The sequence below is a fragment of the Mandrillus leucophaeus genome, unplaced genomic scaffold (genome assembly GCF_000951045.1).
Source record: "Mandrillus leucophaeus isolate KB7577 unplaced genomic scaffold, Mleu.le_1.0 Scaffold368, whole genome shotgun sequence".
In the NCBI taxonomy this organism is placed as follows: Eukaryota; Metazoa; Chordata; class Mammalia; order Primates; family Cercopithecidae; genus Mandrillus; species Mandrillus leucophaeus.
The window spans coordinates 2,336,160-2,363,550 of NW_012103898.1; the positions used below are offsets into that span (position 1 = coordinate 2,336,160).

At 39.3% G+C, this 27,391-nt stretch overlaps 1 protein-coding gene across 3 annotated transcripts in view; it reads right to left on the bottom strand.

Moving 5' to 3' along the window:
- Positions 1 to 658: 658 nt before the first annotated feature.
- LOC105546770 (lipid phosphate phosphatase-related protein type 1) overlaps positions 659 to 27,391 on the bottom strand; it is a 309,015-nt gene continuing 282,282 nt past the window's right edge. For all 3 annotated transcript variants that reach the window (XM_011990053.1, XM_011990055.1, XM_011990054.1), the window contains 4 exons: positions 15,465 to 15,715; positions 11,947 to 12,123; positions 7,402 to 7,533; positions 659 to 1,761 (listed from right to left, as the gene is read on the bottom strand). In XM_011990053.1, the coding sequence (XP_011845443.1) occupies positions 1,729 to 1,761; positions 7,402 to 7,533; positions 11,947 to 12,123; positions 15,465 to 15,715 (593 nt within the window). In that variant the 3' untranslated portion in view covers positions 659 to 1,728. The remainder of the gene's footprint in view (positions 1,762 to 7,401; positions 7,534 to 11,946; positions 12,124 to 15,464; positions 15,716 to 27,391) is intronic.

Genomic DNA, 27,391 nt, shown 5'->3' on the forward strand with positions numbered 1-27,391 from the left:
AACCAGATAAGTAGGTATATTATACTGAAAACCCATGAAAAGATGTGGACTTGGTTCAAAGGCATATCTTGATGTAGTGGAAAGAATGAAACTTGGAGTCGGACAGACCTGGGTTTTAATATTCCTACTGACATATATAGTACTCCTTTGGATTTGTCACAGCTTCACTGGGCTCAGTGTTTTGAGAACAGACAAATTATGTTTGTGAAAGTTCTTTAGTTCCTCGCCCCTCTCCCAACTGTAGTCAGATATCACCCAGAAGATGTGTGTGACATTGTATGTGTGTAGGTAAGCTTAGGCCATAAGGAGATGGGGGCTTATGAAATATTTTAGCAGAGGTAACGTTTGTTCTTAAAAACTACTGTCTAACTTTTTATTGACAACTCAGAAGTATCTATGGGTAGGCTGAAGGTAGAGGGAGCATGCTAGGGATCCAGAATGTTTCTGAGTATCTTGATAATTTAGAGCATTTTATTTGCCTAAAAGCTCACATATTCTCATACACACCTCTGAAATTATCCCTCAGTCATGCCCCTATTAGAATTTATTTCAGCAGACGTGGAACTGAACAGTGTAAACACTTGAGTTCACTTCATCATGACTCTTCAAACACCTTTGTCCTCTGGATAAGGCTTAAGACAAAAGACATGAGCCAGAATACATTTTGTGATAACTTTTTCTTCTCTTTAGAAAAAAAAATATGTACAAAAAAAGCTAAGAAGAGCCAACATGGAAGTTTCAAGAAAACATTCTGATAGGTACAGACAAAAGAGCTCCTTCAATCAAAGGAGTTACATATTAGTTATCACCATGCTAGAAAAATGAGATGCAGTTAAAATTCTAGAATAATTAAAAGCCACAAAGTGAAACTGTTGTTCTGGGGCCCTATGGTGTAGGTTCTCTGATTCCTTTTCTGTAAAATAATACTGTGCAAACTGTAAAATATTCATTTTCATATAAAGTCCATATAATATGATATACAAAACTGTTGAGTTGACAGGGGAGGCTGATGTTGGCTGCTTTATGGAGAAAAGGTGGCAGTGACACCTGCCTGCCAAAAGACATTCCAGAAAGATCTTGAGTTCTTTAGTAGAGGCCATTATCTAAGAAAGAATCATATAACCCCAGTACCCTCCAAATTCAGAATTCTCTGATAATTGTTTGTGTAACTAGGTGACTTTGTTAATATATTACTTTAAACTTTGAATGTAACAATTTGTTAAGAGATCAGAGTGCAACATTCTTTTTGAAGACAATCTTATTCCTGCAATTGACTTTGAGATTTATTATTAACCAACATTGTCCTTCCTGTAGCTCAAAAGTTTGCCTTTTATTAAAATTCAAAAATTCTGGAGGAGGCAGCAACTGTAGTAATAAAAGTTTAAAGTGAGTTGTTATATTTACTTCTGTGTTTATAAAACTGAAAAGAAAATTTGTGTACAAATATCACAAAACAACGTCAACCATTGAATAAATGTGGTTCTTCAATGCACGCTTGAACAAGAAAATTTTGTTGGTTTTAAAATTCTGGCATAAATATATTAAAGCTGACCAAAAAAAAAAAGGGCAAGCTACATCACTTCCTCATACAAAAAATGTACAAAACATTAGCTTCTAACTAGATAAACATAATATTCGTCATCACAGTTTGACATTGAGCAACTGTGTGTTTTGAAGTATAGAATTGGAAGGTGATTTTAAAAAACAGCTTGTGACACATCAGTCATCTCAGGTAACTTCGGTCATGGACGCAGAGTGATTCTGTGGAGAAAACACAAGCAGATAAAATCTGAGATAGGGTTGCCTGACACATGCACACTCACTTGTCCCTAAATATTCCCTTGTTTTGTCTCCTCAAGGGTGCACAGGCTGTTCCCTCTCCGTAATATGCTGCTCCAAGGACACTCAATGTCCCTTACCTCTTTTTTTTTTTTTTTTTTTTTGAGATGGAGTTTCACAATTTTTGCCCAAGCCGGAGTGCCATGGCGTGATCTCGGCTCACTGCAACCTCTGCCTCCTGGGTTCAAGTGATTCTGTTGTCTCAGCCTCCCGAGTAGCTGAGATTACAGGCACCCGCCACCATGCCCAGCTAATTTTTGTGTTTTTAGTAGAGATGGGGTTTCACTATGTTGGCCAGGCTGGTCTTGAACTCCTGACCTCCAGTGATCCACCTGCCTCAGCCTCCCAAAGTGCTGGGATTACAGGCGTGAGCCACCATGCCTGACCCCTGATTTCTGTTGTTTAGGACACTGGGGGTTTACATTATATTATTTAGAGCTCAGATACACATTTTTAGAAACTGAGTATTTTGTATTTTTCAAGATACTTTTGTCTGAAATATTTGTGAAAATGTGCATGTCTTTCCTAAAGCAAAAATAACTTTACCTTTTATTCTTTTACTTCTACAATATGCTTTCTATTTGAATTTTTTTGGGTCAACACTTTGGTCATTTAAATGATTCCATTTAAGAGTAAATGGTGAAGATAAAGCCATTCAAATCCTGAGATAACTAGGTAGGTGACTTGAGGCAGATTTCTTTAACTCTCCCTCCAAGTCTTTTTTTTTTTTTCCTATTGATAATACGAAGTCTATAATATCACCAGTTCTGAATCAAGGGACCATCAGAATTCTCTAGGAGTACCTCCTTCATTTTTTTTTGTTTTAAAACTCCACACCTGCTGAATCAGAATATCCTGGGGTGAAGGTCCATGTATCTGTGGTCAGCACAGACAGAATTCTTTTTTTGTGTCTAAAACATGTATAAAAAATATATATAATATATAGATTTAATAAATATATAAATAATATATTATAGTTATAACTTGTACAATATATAATTACACATTATAAAATTAAGTTAAAATTAAATATAGAATTATATAGAATTATATATTAATATATAAATAATATATAAACAATATAAATTTAATAAATATATAAATATAAAATATATATTAAATATGTATAAGTATCTTTTAACTATATATGTGTACATATATAAGTATATATACATACATAGATGAAGAAAGTAAGGCACCAGGTTTAAGTAATATGCCCAAGGTCACCAGTCAAAATTAAACGATATGTATGTATATATACATACATAAATACTTATATATGTATATAAAGATATCTTAGTGTATATATGTATCCATATTTAATATATAGTTTATATGTATATATTTTTTCCCATTGGGAGATTCTATACCACATCCAGAATGAGTTAACACAGTTGCTTCATTTCTAATTTACTTTTTGTTACTAAAAACTGTGTTGACAAGAATGCAACTGAACAACACTCAGCCGATTGCTCAGGTACATTGTGAGCAGGTGGGTGTAGAACATAGATAATTAAGAATTGGTTCCTTTGGGATCCCAGCAACTTATAGAATCATAAAATAATGCTTTGAAAAGCTTGACTAGTTTTGAATTGTTTACTTTTTGGTTCTCCATGGTATCTGGGAAAGATTTTAGGAAATGCACCGTCTCAATCAACTATACTAAGGGGAATCACGGAAGGCAGATATTCGAATTTGAGGTAATGTTTTAGAGAGGACCAGAGCACTGTGGCTCTGAGGGCTACATGTGGCAAAGGGGAAAGAATGTCTTGGGAGAAAGGGAAACAAGGGTGACTGGTGCCCTCCCCATGCAGTCTTCTCCTTAGGGGATTTTGAATAGTGTGATGGATGTCATGTGTATGAATGTGTGCTCTGAAGAGAGGTTGTAATCTCTGATCTTAAAAGGTCCACATGCTGGGAAGATGATTCTGTTCCAAAAATTACAAAGATGCTGTTTCTAACAGAAACAATGGCTGTTGGAGTTGCAAGGGAAGTTCTTGCCCACAGGGGATATTAATTTTGGAAAAACTGTAGCTCAGGTTCAATATAGCAGCCCCCTGTAGCATGTTTTCATATTCAATGCTGGCAGTTGTGGATTTCACAAAAGAATTTTCATTGAATGAAATCTCAGACTGTGTGGTGTAGGAGAACTAGCAGGGCCTTTAGAATTGGATGGGTCTTAGTGGTGTGTGGTGTAGGAGATCTAGCAGGGCCTTAGAATCGGACTGGGTGACCTTGGGCATATTACTTAAACCTAGTGCCTTACTTTCATCTATAAAATAGGATATAATAAAACCAATGCAGTATCATGAATATTAAATGAGATGACCCTCAATAAATGCTAGTTCTCTTTTCTTGACCAACAAATAAAGGGTATATCTTTCTAACTATCCATGTGGAAACATTTAATACTAAAAGCAGATGCTTGGTGACTTGAATTTTTCACAATTGGTATGGATAGCATAATGTGAGAGACAATACTTCTCTTTAGCTTTCTGTGGCTTCATTCTGGCTAGCCTGCAGAAGTCCTTCTCATCGTTTCTCATGAATCTCTACTTTCCGTGGATGTTCAAATAGTGATTATGGTCAAATTTGAGGTTCTTGGTTTTGGCTAAAGTGTCTAGTTTAGGTTTTGGGACAAGTTTGTATTCATTCATCAACATTTATTTCACACCTAGTGGATGCCAGGATATACGGTGAATAAGACATGGTTTATAGGGTCCTGATCCTCAAAAAGTCCCAAGTCTTTGGAGGAAGCAGACATGAAGGAACACTTGGCTTTAATTATGAGTGACAGTCACATGAGGGGCCTGGAGGGTCCTTTGGCCCAAGCCTAGTATTCAGGCAAGGCCTCAAATTGTATCCATATGAAGTGACATCCGTAATCACAAAGATCTATTGCCAGGTTTGAGAGAAGTTCAACGACTACCTGTAAACAATGAATTCATATCTATTTTGAGAATCTTTTATTTATCTTGTGAAAAGCATTTTTTGAAACCCCGTTTAGCACTTCATTTTTCAATTTAAGTAGAATCCTCCAAAATAGAGTCTGGACATCTCTAGACCTGATCAACCACCAGTGGCCCTGAGAATTAAGAGAGAAAGAAGGCTGGGGAAGGCATTAGACAGAGGTCATGCTTGAGCAGTGCCGGGTGGAAGGATGAGGTGTGCAAAAGGGGTGTTCTTATATCAGGATATTCGGGGGATAGCATTTATAAGGACACAGAGACTGGTATGTCTATGGAACTCAGCAAATATTTTCTGTTTCTTTTTAACATTCACTTGTTTTCATTTTACCCCCCAAAATAGAGACCCTCTCTGACTTCACTAAACACAGGATTGTAATTAGGGAAGAAAAATTAGAGAGGTTCTATTTCACTATTTTGTTACAAGGTATAGCTATTTAGTTAATTTGATATTTAACCTGTAGCAACAGGCTGTTTATAAACCAGAAATATTTTTGTTAACATTTTATTTCTAGATCAAGTTAAAATGTTAGCCTTAATACAAATTAAGGGAAAACAAACAAAACAGCAATACTTGGTACTGTATTAATGGAGAACCTTAAATATTTTTCCCGAAATGGAGATACGGAGGTAGCTTTCTTGTTCCAACTCCCCCTGCCCAACCTCGTTCATTAATAATATGAGATTTAATTAAAGGTAAAAAGGCATAGGGTATTGAGACCAGCCTGGCCAACATGGCGAAAAACTGTCTCTACTAAAAATACAAAAAATTAGCTGGGCGTGGTGGCACATGCCTGTAGTCCCAGCTACTTGGGAGGCTGAGGCGAGAGAATCTCTTGAACCCCTGAGGCAGAGGCTGCAGTAAGCTGAGATCATGCCACTGCACTCCAGCCTGGGCGACAGAGTGAGACTCCATCTTGGGGGCGCGGAAAAAGAGCATAAGGTAGTTTGTCTTAGAGAGATGTGATAGTTAATAATCTTAAAATAGTGAAAATATTATTTTACATTGCACTGATATGAAGTACACAATAATTCCAAAGGGAACAAAGGGAAGTGATTTGCTTTTCTCTTACATCTTCTATAAAAATGCCTGAGTAGGAAAATGCCAAATACAAACAAGATTTCAAAACAGACTATTACAAAAAAAATGAACACTTTAGCCAGGCTCAACTACCTGAAAAAGATGACATGCTAATGAAAACCACATTATTAGTTGTCCCCTATCTGCTTAAAGAACTCCTACTCATCCAGCTTTCTCACTCGCTACCTATACAGCCTTGGGCAAGTATCTAATATCACTGTCTTCAGTTTTTTTTTTTTTTTTTTTTTTAAGACATGGTCTCACTCTGTCACCCAGGCTAGAGTGCAGTGGTATGATCACAGCACGCTGTAGTCTTAATCTCCCATGCTCAAACACTCCTCCCACCTCAGCCTCTGGAGTAGCTGGGACTACAGGCATGCACTACCATGTCAGGCTAATTTTTGTATTTTTTTAGTAGAGACAGAGTTTCGCCATGTTGCCCAGTCTGGTCTCAAACTCCTGGGCTCAAGCAATCCACCTGCCTTGACCTCGCAATGGGCTGAGATTACAGGCATGAGCCACCACACTCAGCCTGTCTTCCTGATTCTTATCTTTACCTGTGAAATAGGAATTATAGTATCTATTCAATAGGGTGGTTGTTCAAGTAATAATGTATTTGTAAAGCACCTAGCAATTGTCCCGGCAAAATTAAGTGCTTCGTATCATCTGTCCAGGCTCCTTTCAGTTGGCAGGTCCTGGCCTTCCCTGTCTTCTCAGACAGTAGAAGTTTTCCCCTTCATTTGTAGTCAGAGAGCAATTTGTGCACCTCTGATTCAGCATGTCATATTATGACTACCTATTTAGAGCCACCTTTCCTGATCATCTGTGATTTATTTATTCATTTATTTATTTAGTAGGTATGGGGACTTGTTACATTGACCAGGTTGGTCTCCAACTCTTGGCTTCAAGCAATCCTCCCACCTTGGCATCTAAAAGTGCTGGGATTGTAGGTGTGAGCCACCATGGCTGCCCCTCATTTGTGAGTTATTTGAGGGCAAGGACTGTATTCAATTATTTTTTTGTATCCCTGGCATGATGCAAGGTTCTGTTGTAGAGTAACAGATCAGGAGGTACTGTTGCATTGAATTTTTGTCACAAAAACAGGTCCAAAGGGACATTTAGTAGCCTTCCAAAATGTGCCTCCAGCTTACATCACTCTCTGTACAGAACCTTTTTCTTTGCAAATATTGTCCTAGTTATTAAGTCAAATGGGTTTTTCCATATTAGTCCAAATTTCGTAAATGTGATATTATGTTGTCAAAGTATCCTGAAACAGCTAAGGTTTAAGTTAGACATTACTAAGAGCTCTCTGAGGATTCATGATTGCCAACCCCCAGAATAAATATAGGAATAATTGAGGGGAAAAAGTGAAGACTGCCTTTTGTGAGGGTCTTTACAATAAATGAATCAGATTCTCATTGATGCTGGGTAAATTTAGTGGTATTCATGGATTGATACTGACCTCCCAAAGTGTTCAGCCTGTGGGTTTGGTTTGCTAAAACTGCTTTACCATACCTGTGCACTTAAGGTTTCCAGAGGGCTTTCTATCCTTGGGAAAGCCATTAGGGGTACTCCACGGGGATCCTCAGGCTTGGGTTTGGAAGGAGATCCTTGTGTTCCTTTAAAGTTATGAACCACACACATTCCCTGCAGGATGAGGGGGAAAAAAAGAATGGGGTCAGACTGCAGCCGTCAATGCCTGGCATCCGTGAGGGTGGCAGGCCTTTCCCCTTGAGTATCATCACCAGAGTGACCTTTTTCCTTTGAGAGAGGGGAAAGGGACTATGGGAAGTACTGTGGAAGCATCTGTTAAATCACCAGATGACCAGTAACAATCGCTCCCCACCCCGTTGGACCTGTTTTCTCACCTGTAAAATAAGAATAGTAATACCCACTTCACAAATTTGTAATGATTAAAGACACGGTGAATGCAAATCACCTCATAATAACAGCTAAAATTTATTGAGGGCCACTATGCGTCTGGCACGATGCTCAGGATTTTATCCAATTTCACTTAACCCACCCAACAATTTCATAAGGGAGATACTATTATCTTCAGTCTAGATAGGGGGACACAGGGAAGTTAGATAACTTGCCCGAGGTCACACAGAGATTGAAACTCCAGAGCCCCTAAATTATACCCCTATACTATTTTGCCCCTTAAAAAGTGCCAAACGCATAGCAAGTATTCAGTCCATGTTAGCTGGTCTTTAACTCTTACCTTAGATCATCATCCTCAAATTATGACTATTTGCTTGAGATTAGATAACTCTTGAGTTTTCTTTCATTGCTTCCATTTAAAAACTTTCCCTGTAAGTCACTGCCCACTTTTCTGTTTCCTGCTGAGGTCTTTTCATAACTGACTGTTTCTACCATCTTCCCTGCTTTTTTTTTTTTTCTCCCCCCCAAAAAAACCCCTCTTTTTCCCTGCCTCTTTCAATAATTGCTTTGCTTCTTCATCCAGTGTCTTCGAATCTTTCCTACTACTCTTCAAACCCTGTAGCACATTGGCATGCATCCTCTACCTGGCTCATCTCCATCTCACTCTTACACTAGGCTTTTTTTTTTTTTCTTTTCTTTTTTCTTTTTTGAGACGGCATCTCACTCTGTCGCCCAGGCTGGAGTGCAGTGGTGCGATCTCGGCTCACTGCAAGCCGCGCCTCCTGGGTTCACACTATTCTCCTGCCTCAGCCTCCCGAGTAGCTGGGACTACAGGTGCCCACCACCACGCATGGCTAATTTTTTGTATTTTTAGTAGAGACAGGGTTTCACCGTGTTAGCCAGGGTGGTCTCAATCTCCTGACCTCGTGATCCACCCACCTTGGCCTCCCAAAGTGCTGGGATTACAGGCATGAGCCACTGCACTTGCCCCTACACTGTGCTTTAACTCCCCTCATCAGAAAATAGGAGGAGGGGAACGTGTAGAAACTTTGGAGTAGAGGCACCCAGGTCCCTCTGTTGGTTATCAGTTGGGTGGCTATTGGACAAGTTACTTATCTTTGAGCCTCATTTTCCTCATCTATAAAATGAGGATAGGAATATTGTTAGAGTTGCCCTGGGGGCACTTGATTAGATGTCTATAAAGCAGACAGCATGTAGTACTTGTTCAGCTACTAACTTCCTTTCCCTTCCTCCCACATTCCACCTCATGGGAAACACAAACATAAAGCACTATTGAACATTTACAGTACATATCCTGCCATTCTCAGTGTTTGCTCTTCTCTCTTTTTCTGTCTCCTCTCCAAGTCTCTGCTTTGGAATGCCTCCAGGTTCCTCCAGAACATCCTTCCCCTCCTATTTCCCAGCTTTGTGTGTGTCCGTGAGGTGTGTTCACATGCATGTGCCAACAGGGTGGTCTCCCTCGTGCCAGAGCAATTCAACCACAGATCTGGGTCTTACATAAAGGCCATTTGCGGGAAAACAAATTTTGACATCAATTGGGAAGTCCCTTGAAAGCACTAGCAGACCAAGTAGTTACTGAGCGATGAGGACCAGGGCCGCATGTTATGGAGAGAAAACAAGTTTAATGTTGAAGCAGAATTTGTGTATGGGGCTTCAGCAAACCCCAATATCATCCCACAAAGACCCTACAAAATTGTTTGGGACAGTCAGAATGGCTCCTCTTCTCTAACTGGGGATGACTGGCTTCAGAACTGATGGACAGCAACACTGATTGTCTTATCTCGAGCCAAAGTCTTTATTTATACACCATTGATCTCCCCTTGAAACCCTTCTCTTCCCTTCAAGTCACCTGTTTTCTTTCCATCTTAAAAAAAAAATTTCTCAGGAACGGTAGTAGGGGGTAGGGGGAAGAGGAGTTGGTTAATCAGTACAAAAATACAGTCAGATGGAAAAAATGGGATCTGCTCACTATAACAGTAGAGTGACAATAATTAACAATAACTTACTGTATATTTCAAAATAAATAGAAGAATAGATTTGGAATGTTTCTAACACAAAGTAACAGTACTTGAAGTGATGGATATCCCAGTTACCCCGATTTGATCATTATACATGGTATGCTTATATCAAAATATCACACATACCCCCGAAAAGTGTATAACTTCTACGTATCCATAAAATATTGTTTTTAAAAGGCGTTCCTCAGGAAAGTTCCTAATGAGACATCAACATTTCATGATTACTTCAGCACTACTTTTCCTGCAACTTCATCCAGAGTATCTGTGTTTTAGTTTTTCATCTTTCACTATAGAAAGAATGCCTGGATCCATTCAAAATACTGGCATATTCTTCTTTTATTTCACTTCACTTTATTGCATGTTGCAGATATTGTGTTTTTTAAAAATTGAAGCTTTTTGACAACACTGTGTCCAGCAAGTCTATTGGCACCAGTTTTTCAACAGCATGTGCTCACTTTCTGTCTGTGTCAACACTTTTTTAAAGATATAAAGTGCTTTTAAATTAAGGTAAATACATTGTTTTTTTTAAAGACATAATGCTATTGCACACTTAATAGACTACAGAAAAATGAAAACATTTTATATTCACTGGAAAACCAAAAAATTGTGTGCCTAGCTTTATTGTGATATTCATTGTTGCAGTGGTCTGGAACCAAACCTGCAATATCTCTGAGATATGCCCGTCATTTTGAATTAGAAAGAAGCTTCCCAATCAGTGTTCTGAATATGAGCATTGTCTGTATTTTAGCAGATTTTTTACAAGTCGGAAAGAGGCTGGGAGAGGCATGTGTGTACTTTGCATATTGGGGAGGGAAGGAAGAGGGGCTAGGAAAAGGAAGTGTTAAGTCATATGACTGAAGTTGTTCTATGTGTGATGCTAATCCTAATGGATCTTGGACCAGAGACGGCAGAATAGGAGGAGGGAGATCCTTCAAGACTGTGATGGCTTCTTTCTCCTTGGGGAGACTTTCGGAACATTGTTAGGGAATTCATTTCACGCACAATATGGGAGTCTGCAGGTCTCATGATTCATCGTAAATTTTTTCTGGGCCTGTTTTAAGTCCTTGAAGATAATAAAAATCTGCATCTCTGAGATGTGACCATGCTGTGAATACTACACAGCAATAAAAAGGAATTATTGATACATTCTACAACATAGATGAATCTCAAAATAATTACGCTAGGTGAAAGATACCAGAAAAAATACATTATGATTCAATTAATATGAAATTGTAGAAAAGGCAAACTAGTATAAAATGACAGAAGATCACCAGCTGCCTGGGAATAAGGGAAAAGGAAGGGTGGGAGAGAAAGTTGTATGCCAAAATTGATCAAATTGTACACTTGATGTGTCATTTATTGTATACTTATTATACTTCAATAAAACTGTGAAAGTGAAGACAAAAAGAATACAAATTAACCTCTTTTTATCAAATCCAACTCAATTTAAGGGATTTCCTAGGTGAGCAGGTGGCCAGACCTCCATCTCTTTGGGGAACCAAAACATCAGAAATATAAGAAAAATGTATTAACCAAAATTCTTCTCCAGGAAGATAGGTGGTTGAGAAGGAAATAAGATTCCCAAGAGGCACGTTCCAATAGTAACAGATTCCAATAAAAAGGGTGGGTGTGATAATCTGCAGAGTTTTTTAAATTTCTGAGTAGGAGATGCAACTTTGGAGCTAGAGCTGAGTTTCTTGGGATGCTGGAGAAGAGGCTGCTTGCTTCTACCAGTGCTCTTCATTCTCTATTCTTCCCTCAAGCAACACTTAGCTTTTGTCCCCAGTATGCTGAGAACAAATTCTTAAAGAAGATTGGTTTGAAGGTATGCCAATTTATCATTAGTCTGCTTGGCCCCAGTCCCAAGTCCAGTGTTGAAAGAGGTAGAGCCAGCTGTCCTTCTAGGGGCAATTCTCTCCCTACCACCCAGAAGAAATATGGCCAGTCCTGTTTCTGAAAGAAAACGGTGTTTTGAAATCATTTTTGTAGCAAAAGCATGCATAATACTTGGAGAATAATTGTAATTCACAAGGTTGGGACAAAAGGAACACAGATGGTGAAGTCTGGGAAACCTGACTCACAGTTTTTCAGAGAGCAGAAGAGGAGGGGAAAAGGTAAAAAGAGGGGGAAGTCAACCTACCAGAAACAGGGCCACTGCAGTGCCCAGGATGAAGCCAGCAATCACGTCCGAGCAGTGGTTCCGATACTCAGAGACCCGGTTGAGGCCTGTCAGGAAAGCTGTGCAGAGAGTTCCGAGGCACAGCACTGGCTTGGCCAGTCGACTGCTCTTCGTCTTGATTGTGCTTGTAATATACATCTGGAATAGGACAGAGGCCAGACAGTGACCAAGCAGCCTCCTTGTACTGTGTGTACACGTGCAAGCAAGCAGGTACATACACCAGCACACACAAGCAGGGGCTCTGTCAAAGCAACCACGCTAACTAGTATTCCTTGAACAACTCCACTAAGCTATTTAGTAAAATATTTAGGTGGGAAATCAGTGCAGCAAGAACAATGAACAGATGTATATTAATCAGTCTTTTGTAACCTAGTGGACATGGGAACAGAAGTTATTAGTGGCACAAAGAATGCATTAATGATTAGATTCAGAACATGCAGATTTTACGTGACAAATTTAAATATCATTTGGGGTATAAGAAATCCATATGAGAGTCTGAGATACCAAATAAACCTTCTGTGGGAATGAAGCTTTTGGTGGAGAAGACCGGGTAGGTGAGTGACTGTAAGTGACTGTACATTTTATTTTTTGTGTCCCCCAAAGTTCCTAGTTGCTTCGTCACACCTTCAGGCAATTAATACCAAAGTGTTGACTGATGAGTTAGTTGATAGCCTGAATTAGAACCTCCCAACAACTGCATCACATAAATAGATTTCAGCTGTGCTAGAAAATTGACTCCTACATTCCTTAGGACAGCTGTGAGCAGCGTTATTCATTTATTCCACTGTTTCTTAAAATATTAAACTTTTCTATGTGTCCCACAAGATTCAGGTCGAGAACTGAGTAAAGACACCTGAGATGTAGGCGGCTGTTACTAGTTTGTTGTGAGGAGCTGTGTAAGACCCTGACGTTTTATAGACTCAGATAGCAAATGTGTCCCTGGTGGTCTAGAGTTAGGAAGCCTTTTTCAAATAAGTACTTTTTTAGCTAATCTTTGGTAGTGGTTACAAAACACCACTAGAGGGCACCATTGGTCTATCATTTCTTAACAAACGTGTTATGTGAGCTTAGCAATTCTAAAAAACAATATGCTGATACTTAGAGTCTATATAGTTATATGGCCTGAGCACATATAAGTTAAAATAGATGCATTTTAAAGTATTACAATAGATATTCTTAATATCCTAGAATGATGCCTCAACTCTGGTGAGAATACCAGAAGATAGGAATCTCTTCTATGTAACAGATTCCCTATAAAACTGTGGTTACATCAAAGTTACATAAATTACAGCATATTATTATACTATTTTCAGACTCTGTGGTAAATGTTACTTAAAATCTATACTGTATATATTTAGTTGTTTATGCTATTATGTTTTCCAATTATACCTGTCATAAATCTTTCCTATAAGATTACAAACTATTAAAAGCAGGAGTCTATGGTTAGTTGATATTCTTCGTGGTATTAACTAGTACTTAGGAAATCCTTGTTGAGTAATTTCTGAAAGCACTTGACATGTAATAGAGGCTCAGAAGATTTATGCAACTGGAATCTCATATCAGGGTTTATCTGACTATAGCCTGTGAGGCATGATTTGAATTGGATAACATCTGAATCCTTGAGAACATGCTATAGCAGTATTTATTCTGTGTGAGCTGACGATATTTACTTCTTTTGTGCCCAAAGAACTTCATATCTCATTTGTTGAGACGGTAGTTTATTATAAGTAACAGAATAATTTATAATGGCACTATAAAAATTAATTTCACACAGCAATGACTTGAGTCTAATAAAAATACAGGAAAAGGCATAAGAATACATTGTTTAGGTTCTAGATAATTAGGACAAATCAACATTCTGAAAATTAGAAAATATGTTGAATACCTCAGAGGGCTTTGTTTGTTTAAAAAAAAATACCTGCATTGAGGTTTTTTGGCTTCGTTTTGTTTTTGGTAAAGCAAAGACATTTAACCAAGCTACAATCTGTTTTGTAAATTGAGGCTTCTGTGTTATTTGCATCCATGTTTCTTTAATATGGGGACAGCTGAGGTCATTTTTGTCACATATTCATTAAAGAGTAGAGCCAAAAGAAATAACTAGGAAGACTTATATTTGGTACTTGGTGGTTGACAAAATAACCCTACCAATGTGATCTTGTAAATGGGACACAAAGGTACTATCTGCTCCTGGTTGTTTTAAATAAATAGACCAGATGCGTAGTCACAAAGAATGACTGTGTATTAATGATTAGATTCAGAACATGCAGTTTTTATGTGACAAATTAAAGAATCATTTGGGGTATAAGAAACCCATATGAGTTTTTGCCTTTTCTCCCCACTAGGGGTGATGGCACAGACTTGTTGGCTTCCCCCAGAGGCAGAACGTGCCTTCTGCAATTACACTTAGTGACAGGGAGGGTAGCATCTCCCTGGGGGGTGGGTTGAGGGCATACTCAGAAAGTTTGAAAAGAATGGACAGTTTGAAAGGAGTCTTCCCTCTGTCTTTTCCCTTCCCCAACTTTCCATTGAGAATCACCAGACTAGTCATATTCTGAATATAAACTAAATTGAAGTAAGGAAAGGGGGTGTTTTTGGCCAACAGTTGCTCTGCCACTGGTAAATGCATCTGATGTCCACCAGCAATATCGTATCAGCCTGTGGAGCCTTTGAGCTGATCCCTGCATGTCTATATTCTGGGTCCTAAGAATGCATAAGCCAGACAAGAGTGAAATGAGGTTATTTCCAAAATGAATACAGTTAAAAAGTTGGAAAGTAAGAGAGACACCATTGTTCTTTAAGATATGGGACATACTTTGGTTTTTCTGTTACTAAAACAAAAAGAAAAAAGAGAAAGTTATACCCCAGTGGGGCAGTCAATGGCTGTGCGATCCGGGGGACAATGAGAAACATAATTCGGGGTGTTGAGGTTCTTCTAGGATCATCCCTGTCTCCTAGTAAAGTCATGGAGAAGAGTGTCAGAGCAAAGGAAAGCTGTGTATTTATCCTGGCTCTGTATGTTTTTGGGACAGCCATTCATATCAGACTCATGCTTGCAAATTTCTGGGCATGTATGAGAAGGTGTGCTGTTCCGAAACCAACTAAAACTTTGACAAAGAGTACTGTCGTGGGAGGTAAGAAAATCTCAGACACAGTACCAGGAGTCTGGGTCTCTGCTCTGGTTGTATGATCTTAGCTATACTATGGGCCCCAACTTTCACATCTGTACATGGGAGGATGTAATTAGGTGATTATCAAAACATTCCAGAACTAATATCCTCTGGCAGATCAGGAGATTGAAAGTGGGGTAGAAGTGTGTGTGTGTGTGTTGGGGGGGGCTAGTATATCAATAGCATAATATAGAGAAATATGCCACACGTCACTTTAAGAGTCACTGTAGGTGACAAAGAATGGAGACAGGGCAGGGAGACACATATCCTATCAAAAACTGGACTTAGGAGAGACAAGACTTGCACACTCACCGTGGCATATAAGGCGGAGTAAATGCTCAGAGCAGCGTGTTTGGAGGGAAAGGATCTCCGAGCCTTTTCTATCACTTCCAGGTCCCCAGTACAAATGTTCCCATTGTTTATAAACTGGTGGTGCGCTTGGCAGTCTGTACTGGTGTAGTTCGGCTTGCACACAGTCAGGAAGTATGGCGTTAAGTGCCCAGTGACCACTTGTCCGGCGTTTACAAAAATGTCAGTAGCAAAAAGTCCAAATGCAAACACCCCTATAAGAAGATTAAAATCATTAGGAATGGTAACATATTTCATCGATGGCATTTTTCTCCTAAGAGAAAACAGCGGTGAGAGTCCATGATGACCTATCAAAATGATTCTAAGTACTCCGCGGAGTATCTTTCCAGGAGTGGTACCTGCTTCCCAAATCACCCTTTCTTCCAAATTGATGCAGACATTCTACTGTTAGCATTTTATGGTTTTGTATCAGTAGTTTAGAAAAAGCACAGTCTAACGAAAAGAATTTGAATTTTGGAGTCATATAGACCCGGGCTCTGGTCTCATCACTGGTGACTGCTTCACAGTATAAGTAATTTATCTTCTTTGAACCTTGGTTACCTTAGCTGCAAAATAGAGAAGGGGGTAGTTTGGGGAAAATGGAATAATATATGTGCAAAATACCCACTATAGTGTCTACGTAATTAATCAACATCAGTTCTCTCTCCTTCTATACAAAATACGTTCTCCCTGATTCTACCAGGAAATGCAAATCATCTTGGGAGGAGTTACTTACAACATCATGGCAGGTGACAGTAAAGGAGGATCTTATGGAATTGTCTTTTAAAAAATTATTCTAGAAACTTTGATTGAATTGGAGTTTCATTTGATGTTGGAAACAGAAAATCGGAATAAAGGAAAAGTGTTATAAACAAATGTTGTTGACCATTAGTTTCCCATTGCTGCTACAACAAATTACCACAAACTGAGGGGCTTACAACACAACTGTATCCCTTTCAGACTTCTGTATTCTGGAATTCAGAAGCCTACAACAGGTTCCACTAAGCTTAACCCAAAGCATTGGCAGGGCTGTGTTCCTTCTGAGTGCTCAGGGTATAATCCACACCTTTCCTTTTCCATATGTTCTAGAAGTTGCCTTCATTCATTATCTTATGGCCTCTTTCCAGGACTTCACATCATTCCAACTTCTACCTTCACTGTCATATCTCCTCTGACCCTCCTGCCTGTTTCTTATAAGGACCGTTGTGATTATATCTGGATAATCCAGGACAGTCTCCCTATCACAACTTGAACCACACCTGCATTCCTTTTTGCCATGTAAGGTAACAGTTTCCAGGGACATGACCATCTTTGGGTGGGGAAGGGTGCATTCTGATTTTGCTGTTGGTCTGAAAACCCTGTGAGTAGGCTATACTTCCTGGATTTTATCTGTTCTCTGGTAAATTCCATACGATTAGTCCCAACAAGCTTGAATATACAGAGGTTTCCTTATAGAAAGCTTTGTGAATTATTTCAAGGGCTATATATTACATCTATGCACTGAGCAAGGCTGTGTAGAGCTATAAGTGGGTTGAAGAGATGAAGATGTCTTATATGCAATTGAAGGTAGAAGTTGACAAGTGTGAGAGGCAGCATTAACCTTTCTAAATGTCAAGGGTCTGCTATAGTTTCAACTAAATGTCTACCCAATTTTGACTCCCATACTCAATGTTCTGAATCTGCAAATTGTGCTGACCTCAGCACCCAAAAATTAATCCATTATAGCAGAAGCAAAGACTAGTTTGGCTGAAACCTTCATCTGGTTTTCATTTTTATCTGTATTGATTGCTATAATCTTTCTTTTTGTGGCTTTGCCAGTATGTGCTTTATCATAATGAGAACTAGCTCTTTTAATAGCCTCTGCTGGCTCATACTCATTGGGTCTGACCTCTGAGAGCAGGCATTCATTGATCATCCAAGGCAGTTTTCACCCCCAGGTGCTGGAAGTCTGAATGGGTGGAGATTTTCTACATCTTCAAGCAAGATTCTCAAAGACTAGGTTTCTGGGTCTTTCAAGGGGCAATAAGTCTGTCCAGACATAACTTTTCCAGAAAACTAGAGTAATTTATGATCTGAAAAAGGAAAAGTGGCAGGATCTCCCTTTGGCATTTTGTCAGAAGTGTTTCCAATTAGGGCGGGTTTTATTCTTTCTGTGGCAGAGGATTTCTAGGCTCCTTGGGTCAGTGCCAGCTCTGTGGTCACAGTGATTGTATGATGGCCAGCTCTCCATGCCACTGTCCTGGATGCCAAGGCTGGAAGTGGCTTTCTCTTCTTCTCTTTGCCTTCTGTGGATTGTGTCTGTTTCTTCTGCTGGCTTCAGGAGCATCTGCTGTCCAAACACTTGATTCTGGTGCATTTGATCCAGCTTTAGAAGGTACCGCATCAGCCTGGGAAGCCCACCTGCCCCGTGCAGGCCATAGCAACAAAGCATGGTGGAACCTGCACTGGTGACTCACAGACCATGTCAGATCATACAGGGCTTTTCTAAAGGAACTCAGGCCATCTTTCTGTTACTTAACCCTGAGCTCCTTATGTGTATTTTTACAAGCCAAGCCTCAGAAGCTAAAAACAGCTACTCTTGCCCTTAGAGTCAGATGAAACACCGCTTAGTCTCCAGTATTGCAAGGCATGATTTGAAGATGTTTTAAAAAATGTCTCTGTATCTTGGTTTGGCGTCTAAAATTCTTCAGGTGAGATCATATTTTTTTAATAGATATTTTTCATTTCCATAACCCAGCAACCCATCAGATGGTTCTATTTATCTTAAGGCTCTGCTCCATCTGTGATGTTTCTTTCTTCAGAGAAGCCAATTCTGTTTTTGAATGGATTTTCCCATTTACAACAGACACAAAAGTCCAAAAGTAAAGCATTTTTGATTTGCCAGAGCTATGTGCTTGTTGTGATTGCTGTGGCTGTGTTCAGAAATCTGAATATGCTTGGTTTGGAAGATCAAGAGCTATAACCTGGAGGGCAAGACAGTCTTACGAAGTTTCTGAAATCAACTGCAGAGTAGGGGAGGAAGCAGATGTGGGTGTCACAGGAGGAGCTGGAGCCCTGCCTGGTCTGATTACAGGAGTAAAGAGGTACTTCCAGGCTCCCTGCCTCAGGCTGGTGTCAAGCCTTAGGGTCTGGGAAATGTAAATCTCCAGAAGGGTTTTTTGGAAATGTGGACAAAGCGCATTGTCTTCCTGCTGGAGTGTAGATTGGGAACCCTACAAACCTCTTAGAGAACTTTCACATCCAGCTTGGCACCACAGCACAGGGTAACTGCATTAGCAGTGGCCAAGGAAGGGTCAAATTAGTTAAGAGGCTTGGAAGAAGGACAAAAAACTTGGTGTCTGCTGCTGATGGCCATGATCAGGTCCCAGTAACATGGATTGTCTAAGGAAACCTGAGCTCTTTGTGGCCTAAAAGAACGTAATGGATGCACGCTGGGCTAAACAAAGGATGAAGAAAGAGAATGATGAAGGTGTTAAAGTCTCTTACTTTTTTTCTCAGGGTTTTACCTGGACTCCATCTGATCTCAGATAGGATGTCTTTGGACAAGTTAGGATCTTTGATCCCTAGTGGTTTAGGACATGGAGTGAAATTCTGTGACCCTATTCCTGCTGTGGACTCAGCGCAGGACTGCAGCCCTTGACTCCACCAAGAATGTAGTAGAAACAGTGACAGAACCAGGAAACACGCATGATGGGGATCTTCAAAGCCATCAATAATTGGCCTACTGACAAACAATAATAGGGCTCATTCCAGGATCCCTTCAGAACTGGGAAAAGTACAGAACCAGACTGCTCAGTGCTGTCCACACAGCAAACCTTCATTAGGAAGTCTAGATGCATGCAACAGAGTAACAAGTAGCAGGGGTTGGTGGGGTGAGCAAAGGAAGGACCATGTTCCTTTTAAGCCCTGAAAGTCTGGGACCTTGGGTAGAGCCTCAAAACTGAAGGCCAAATGTTGCATACTAAATTATAAATGTGTAATTCTCCAGTCAAAAAGGCACTTTGCTGACAGCTTCTGATGGATCATCTCTCAATTGTCCACTAAAATCATACATGAGGACAGTGAAAAAAGATGGAAACTTTGCCAACAACTGACGCCAAACTGAAGGAAGGATGAGTGAGAGGAGTTCACTGTCGATAACCTTCATATGGAGTATGTTTAATCTCTCTGTCTCTCTCTCTTACACACACACACACACACACACTCTTTTACGTCATGGAAAACTCAAACTTCTCAGAAGACAGACTACAGAGACTGCAGGAGAAAACCTGGGGAAAGGTTTTCTATCTCTCGTACTATCGGGCCCCTGACTCTGAGATCCAGGATTTAGACTCCCCAGAAAACAAGGCTTCTGTCTCCCCACTGGATGAGTTCGCTCTGAATTTGCCTAGGACTCTCCTCTCTTATCTATTTTTTTCTAACTGTATTTAGAGAGACACTCCTGGACAAGAACTCGGCAGGAGGCGGCAGGGGCACAGGCACTGGCATTTCGCATTCTGAGAGGACTAGATTCACGTCTTCTGGAGAGCATCGCTGCTGCTGGCTATAGCAGCTTTGTGCACGCCCTATAGAGCACCAATGAGCCACACAGTGAGGACAGCAGATGCTAGTTCCTTGGAGCTGAGGAGCTCTAGTAGGAAGCCTGCTAACTAGGGATTGGACTTGGGGCTGCGTACATCTGCTTTCAAGATGTAACTCTGAAAAGCTGGCCAAGAGCAAGTCACACTTCTGTTGATGAACAGAGCGTGCATAGGTCTAGCCCCATTTAAGAGTAAATAGCGAGAAATAATCATAGATCACATGGGACCTTGGAAAAATCTCCTGTTTTAGACTAGTATGGTACCATTATTCTCTTCTTTCATATTTCTTGTTTCAGTAGGAACTTTACACTTGCATAGATTATTCAATAATTTCCATCTGTCACATTAGAATTGTTGAATATGCAGGCTTTATTACATACAGCCAGGAACACATTTGTTTTTGCTCATCATTGTATTCCCAGCACCTAGCATCAAACTCGGCACATAGTAAACATTTAACAGATAATTGTGGGATCAATGAATGAACTGCTGAAGAAACTGTAGAAAGTAATGGAAGAGGATAAAAGAGCATAGAAACTTGTCCATATTTTCTAATTCATGTTGGTGCCTTACATTCCTGATTTCAGAGAACATAGAGTTGACAGCAAACCATTTAGCATGTAAGTTGCAGGGATCATATCTCCTTTTTATAAAATTCACAAAGTCAGGCATAGTGCTAGACAACTAGAACATAAGTGATCATTAAAAACTGGGACTTCATAAGTGTCTCATGAATTGGAAAACTGTAAATCATAATTCACAAATGAAAGCATTCTCTATTCTAATGCAGTGAGAATAAAAAAACCTTAGAGTATGGAGATCTATGTCATACACAACAAATACTTTTTATTGGAGATGTTTGTGAAGCACAGGAAACTGAAATCATGATGAACTTGGGAAGTATACTGATGGGTAGTTTTATTGAGACATGCATATCTTAGAAATGTTCCTATTTCTGATTCTGAGAAATTACAATGGTTGTCAGTTTTGGTATTAACACGTGGGCACATACAAACTCCTATATATTTTCATGTGGGGAAACTAACACATGGAAATTTAAAAAATAGTGAAAAAGACATAAAAACAATTTATCTGGATTAAGTTTCCAACAATACTCTGCACCTATGTTGAAAAGCTACTCTGTGGGCAGTTGCTTAGTCTGAACTGCAGCTTGTGCCACCCCTCCCTACTTTCCTTAACATTCATTCTCAATCTCTTATCAAAAATTGTTGGCCAGGCACGGTGGCTCATGCCTGTAATCCCAGCACTTTGGGAGGCCGAGATAGGTGGGTCACCTGAGCTCAGGAGTTCAAGACCAGCCTAACCAATAGGGTGAAACCCAGTCTCTACTAAAAATACTAAATTAGCCAGGTGTGGTGACATATGCCTGTAATTCCAGCTACTCAGCAGGCTGAGGCAGGAGAATCGCTTGAATCTGGGAGGCAGAGGTTGCAGTGAGCTGAGATAGTGCCATTGCACTCCAGCCTGGGCAAAAAGAGTAAAACTCTTTCTCAAACACCACCACCACCAAAAAAAAAAAAAAAACAAAAAAAACCAAAAACAAAACAAAACCTGTGGCCACAGTGGCTTGTCCTTGTAATCCCAGCACTTTGGGAGGCACAGGTAGGTAGATCACTTAAGGCCAGGAGTTCGAGACCAGCCTGGCCAACATGGTGAAACCCCATCTTTACTAAAAATACAAAAATTAGCCAGTGGTGCTGGGCACCTGTAATCCCAGGTACTCAGGAGGCTGAGGCAGGAGAATCACTTGAACTTGGGAGGCGGAGGTTGCAGTGAGCCATCATTGTGCAACTGCACTCCAGCCTGGGCAATGGAGCAAGACTGTCTCAAAAACCAAAAACAAAAAATCAAAACAAAAAACTGTTAAAAGAGGTCTGTTCTTTTGTTTCTCTATGGCAAAATGATGTCATGAAAGATAGTGAAAGTAGTAGCATGTTGTGTGATGTTGAGGATATTTGAACATTTTCTCTTTTTCAAAATCTAACCAGCTTTGAGCATCTCTTTGTGGCATCTACCATGATGTCCACAAAATGAGAAAACATGGCCTCCCATCAGCTTCTAGCCTCTGTTTTGGTAGAAAAAAAATGATGAAAAATCTTATCCCACACAGACAAGTACAAGCAAATGGCAGGGGTCTACCAGTGCCATTTTGACACTGTAAGAGGAATACCTAAGGAATTCTTACACTGTTTCCCCAACCACATTCTGATGCAACCACCAGCTCTTAGTCTAGATCACATCTTTCATCAAAACACCATTGGAAATGGAACACAAGATTAAAGAAACACATACAGTTCACTTTTGCTTTTTCTTTTCCACATCAGGATCCCCAGTAGAAAATCTCAATCTAGTTCCATTTTTGCCAAGGTACCTCAATTCAACTATTGAAGACGATTCCTTCAGGAAACCAGTTTCTTTAGGAAAAGGAAAAGTGGTAAAATGCTTTCTCATTAACATGCTTTACTCAAACTGGAAGTTTCCTCTGAAGATAATTTATCTGAGGTTACCATGTTCATCCCATTTCCTTATAAAGGTGTACTGACCTGATGAGATCTTTAACTATGACTGCCATGGATACCAGGTAATAACAACGATAGCTAATATGCTGTGCTTAGTACATACAAGGTATTGTTCTAAGTGCTTTGCAATATTAGATCACCTAATGCTCACCACGACTTTGAGGTAGATGCTATTATCTTTACATTTTACAGATGAGGAAATTGAGATACAGAGAAGTCAATTAACTTGACCAAGGTCACACAGCTAGTAAGTAGAGGAGCTTGGGTTAGAAACCAAACAGTAAGGCTCCAGAGTCTATACTCTTAATCATAATTCTCTCAGTTTATTTATCCATGTATTAACATACATATGGATAAGCATCCGACCATAAAGATATTTTAGCTTATGCTTGGGAGCACGCACACGCACGTACACGCACACACACAGCATTGAGAAGAGGCAAGGACTTTATAGCATGTCTCTTGTGAAATGTATTGCACTTGCCACAACAGAATAAGAGTTCTTCAATTTTGTAGTCAATTCTCCAAAAGGAAGATGATTGAATATCTATGATATGTCATTTGAATAAGGCACTTTTCTCATCACTTTAGCAATTAATCTGACTTTTTTCTAGTATGACATAAACGCAATTGGTGCAAATTGATCCATATGCCTTACATATTGTGCTTCAAAAATAAGTTCCTGACAAAATCAAATATATCAGTTCCTTGGATGGTAAATTTCAGGTGTTTACAGGGCAATGCTGTGGTCTCTTTCTCGTATAGATACCGAACAAACACCAAAGGCTGACAACAGCCTGCTTGTCTTGATTGAATGGTTGAGATCATAAGAATAGATTTTATTTAAGTCAATTAATCTGAACCTAGTTACTTTATCTATTAAAATGAATTATAAGTAGTCTTTATATCACAGGGTGATTATTGAATTCATAAAAAACAGTTGTAAAAACACTTTGTAAATTGTGAGTCCTTTATTGACATTGCTGTTATAACTGAGAGAAGCAGATGTAACTAAGGGAAGTGGTTATAAATTGATTATAAAATTATTTTTTAAATGCAGGAAAGAGATAAGAAACCTACAGTTGTAACAACTTGAAACAAATATTTGACTCAGTTATTCATCCTTTGCATTAATAGAGCACCTTTTACAATGCAATAAGCTGGTGGTTTTAAAAAAAAACAAAACCCGTATTTGTCGTTGTAATTACTCATGATAAGTGAAGATGAAGGATAATTACTTAATAAAGATGACGAGTAATCAACTAGAAAGCCCACTAAATATCTCTATAAACAAAAAGAACGAACAAGTACATTTTTACTTCTTCAAAGCATAAAATTACTCGACTTCTTAACAGGATTTTATCTCAAGAATGTCCTCTTTACTCCTTTGACAGGACAATTCCCCAGTGCTTTATCTCACAAATATAAGCTTTCTCTCTTGCCACCTAGCCTCTAAATATCTTCTCGGTCCCTCTAGGCAGTATAATTCCAAATGCTGCTTAATAGAGAGGAAAACATAAAACTTTGCCAGAGGCCATGGTAACTTTAAAGTGGAATGGAACATGTACATGCAAGTAAGTCTAGAAAATATGCCCTGGATACAAACTAAATGTGGAGGAAAGAAATGTAGCTACCAAGAGATATCAAAATACAGGAATATCGAGGCCTGGATTTTTTGAGGACTTCAAATTTGGCTTTTGTGATTCCATGTTTATAAGTTTCTAAAGCTGAAGCTGATGATCTGAATCTACGTCCATTCCTACCAGAAGATCAACATCAAACCCCCATGGGCAGCTGCCAGCATGGTTCGTGACTTACACTGAGATCTGGTGCTGTTGCCCTCTGCTTGATGCATTTCCTAAACACTTTCATTATGTTCTAATGGAATAACTTAAATTGTTTCTGCTCACACCTATAATATCAATACTCTGGAAGGCTGAGGCTGGAGGATCCCTCAAGCCCAGGAGTTCGAGACAACCTCAGCAACACAGGGAGACCCTGTCTCTACAAATAATAATTTAAAATTAGCTGGGCAAGGCAGTGTGTGCCTGTGCTCCCATCTACTCAGGAGGCTGAGGTAGGAGGATTGCTTGAGCCTGGGAGGTCAAGGCTGCAATGAGCTGTGATTATGCTACTGCACTCCAGCCTGGGTGACAGAGTAAGACTCTGTTTCAGAAAATAAAAATAAATAAGTTGCCTCCAAAATACACACTACTTTAAAAAAAATGTTATAGAAAGCTTTGAAACTACTCACCGTTGAGTCATCAGTTAGTGCCTAATTTTGTTATATGAATATTTTTGTTATGCAAAATATTGTACAACTTCTTAAAAGTTTTTGAAATATACTTAAAAACCTTTACAAAAGTCATTGTCAGCTGAGGGTGACCCCGCCCCAGGGAACTTATGTAATGTTTGGAGACATTTTTGATTGCCACTAGTGGAGGAGTGAGTGCTATTGGCATTTGGTGAATAGAGGCCAGAGGTACTACTAAACATCGTATCAATACAATGCACACAAGTCAGTATTCTACTTCTACACAAAAAAAGAATTATCTGGCAGAGAATATCGATAGTGCAGAGGGTAAGAAACACTGCTTTACAGCAATTGAGTTCACTGTAGTGTCATGAATTTGCATTGTCTAACCTGCAAAGTGCTAGAGAAAGCAGTTTTCTGCTCAGTCCTTTATTGGAGTCCAGCCTCTAAACACTAACGCTAAGGAGGACCCTCAGAAAAGAATCACTAGAGTCTCATATGACTCAATAACTTTCCTCTTGATGATTAGGGTAATCTATGGAGTTCTAGGGTAGGAGTTTTGTTCAGATCTGTAATATTCTGGCTCACCAAGGATGACATTCAAAGGGGAATAGAATTAGTCCCTGCACTGAGCAGAGGAAACAAAAGCAACCTCATCACAATTTCTTGAGACCCAAGCAAAGGTTGCTCCCTGGCTACGCCTTCTAGGCCAGTCATGGTACCAGCTTCAGCATCTTTCCTCCCCTGCGTCCTTGAATCACAGTCACAAGCCCAATCCTGGTCCCCAGTAGGAAGTAGCAAACATCTTAGTCTCTAAGTCTAGTGGCTTGGCTGCTTATGTGGTCCAGAAACAGGAGTTCCATTTTTTTCCCTTAACATTCTTCCTGGCTCTTTCCTCTTGACCTGTGTACCTGAGCTTCAACTATGGTTCCTGTTGCTGAGTTCTAGAAATTATCTCCATCTACTTACAGGCCCATGTCCTGCCTTGCTCTTGACATTTTTCTTTTATGGTCTAGACTCATGGCTCAGAAAGGAAGTTGGGTGCCTGGGCACTGTCACTTATCTTTAGACTACCTGGGCAGCTTGAACTCCCTTGGTCAGCACATGGAGCTGGCCTGGTTCCCTGGGCATCTGGTTCCCTGGGATCAACCCTGGGATCAACCCTGTCTTGATTGGTCTGTCCTGCTATGGATTCACTGCCAACTCGACAATTCTCATGGTATGACAGCCTCCCCTTTCCATTTAAAGTTATATATCTGCCACCACAAACTCCCTATTTCCTTTCCCTAGTTATTTTTCTCTGTACCACTTATCTTCTAACACTATAATTTATTTTGTTTCGTGTCTGGCTTTTTCTATCAGACTATAAACTGAATGAGGGCACATTTGCATTTGGTTCACTCATATATTCTCAACACCTTAATCTGTACCTAACATCTCGTAGGTGCTCAATGAGTATTTCATTGAAGGTTGAAAGAACATGACCAGCCCCCCAGCTGTATTTTAACTATAATACTGAGTGCAAACAGAAATAGACTAATCGAATCAAATAAAGTCTTTTTTTCTGATACAGCACATTTAAATGACTTTCAAAATTGAGGATTTTCTAGTTCTCAAAAAGGCTGACATTAAGCTTGTCCCAGGGTATCAATTCTTACAACCATAAACGCCAGGACCTTTGAAACTGCATTTAAAATATTCATGCTTTCACTTAGACCACACTTGATTTAGGGAAATTAATTAGCATTACATGAATTAGCTGTTTACCATGGCACTTTTTAGTCTGTCCAGTGCTACCTAATCCTCGGACCTGACCTGAATGGCACAAGACTTGGTTGGTATTTAATTAAATTTTTATTAGAAGTAATAATGGATGAACTGTGTGACCCCAAATGAAAAGACTACAATGAATACCTCTGGATGACAAGCTATTTTAGGTGTGAATAGTCAAATGTTGGCATATTTGGATCAGTTTTTTAATTAACTCAAAGCAGCTATTCAGGAAGGGAAAGTTAATTTAGTTTTCCTTCTATATGGTAAACCAAAAACCCTCATCAAATTCTAATGCTGCCTATTCATTACTTTTCAATATTAAATATTTACTATTTAATAATTGATATTTACAAAAATAATTATGCAAGTATATATGTGAACAGAATTGAACTGAACTTCATATTTTTTTTTTTTTGAAAATGTAACTTCCTTATTTAGTCATTGCCATTGAAAAAGAAATGTGGACGTTTAACTCTCTCAAGAACATAAATCTGTATTGCTGTTACTATGCAATGTAATGTAGTAGCAAAGGAAATGGTATAAAGTAAAAGAAATGAAGAGGGAAAAAATGAAAGAGAGGAGTCTTCATACATGTTACTAATTTGATTACATTTGTTTTTATAAAGTATAGGTAAAATCTGTTAGTTTAGCCAGTTCCTTTCCTCCCTTCCCACATTATACAAATATAACTTAAGAAATTATACAATGGTTTAGAAGGAAGTGGATAGAGAAGTTTAGCTATGA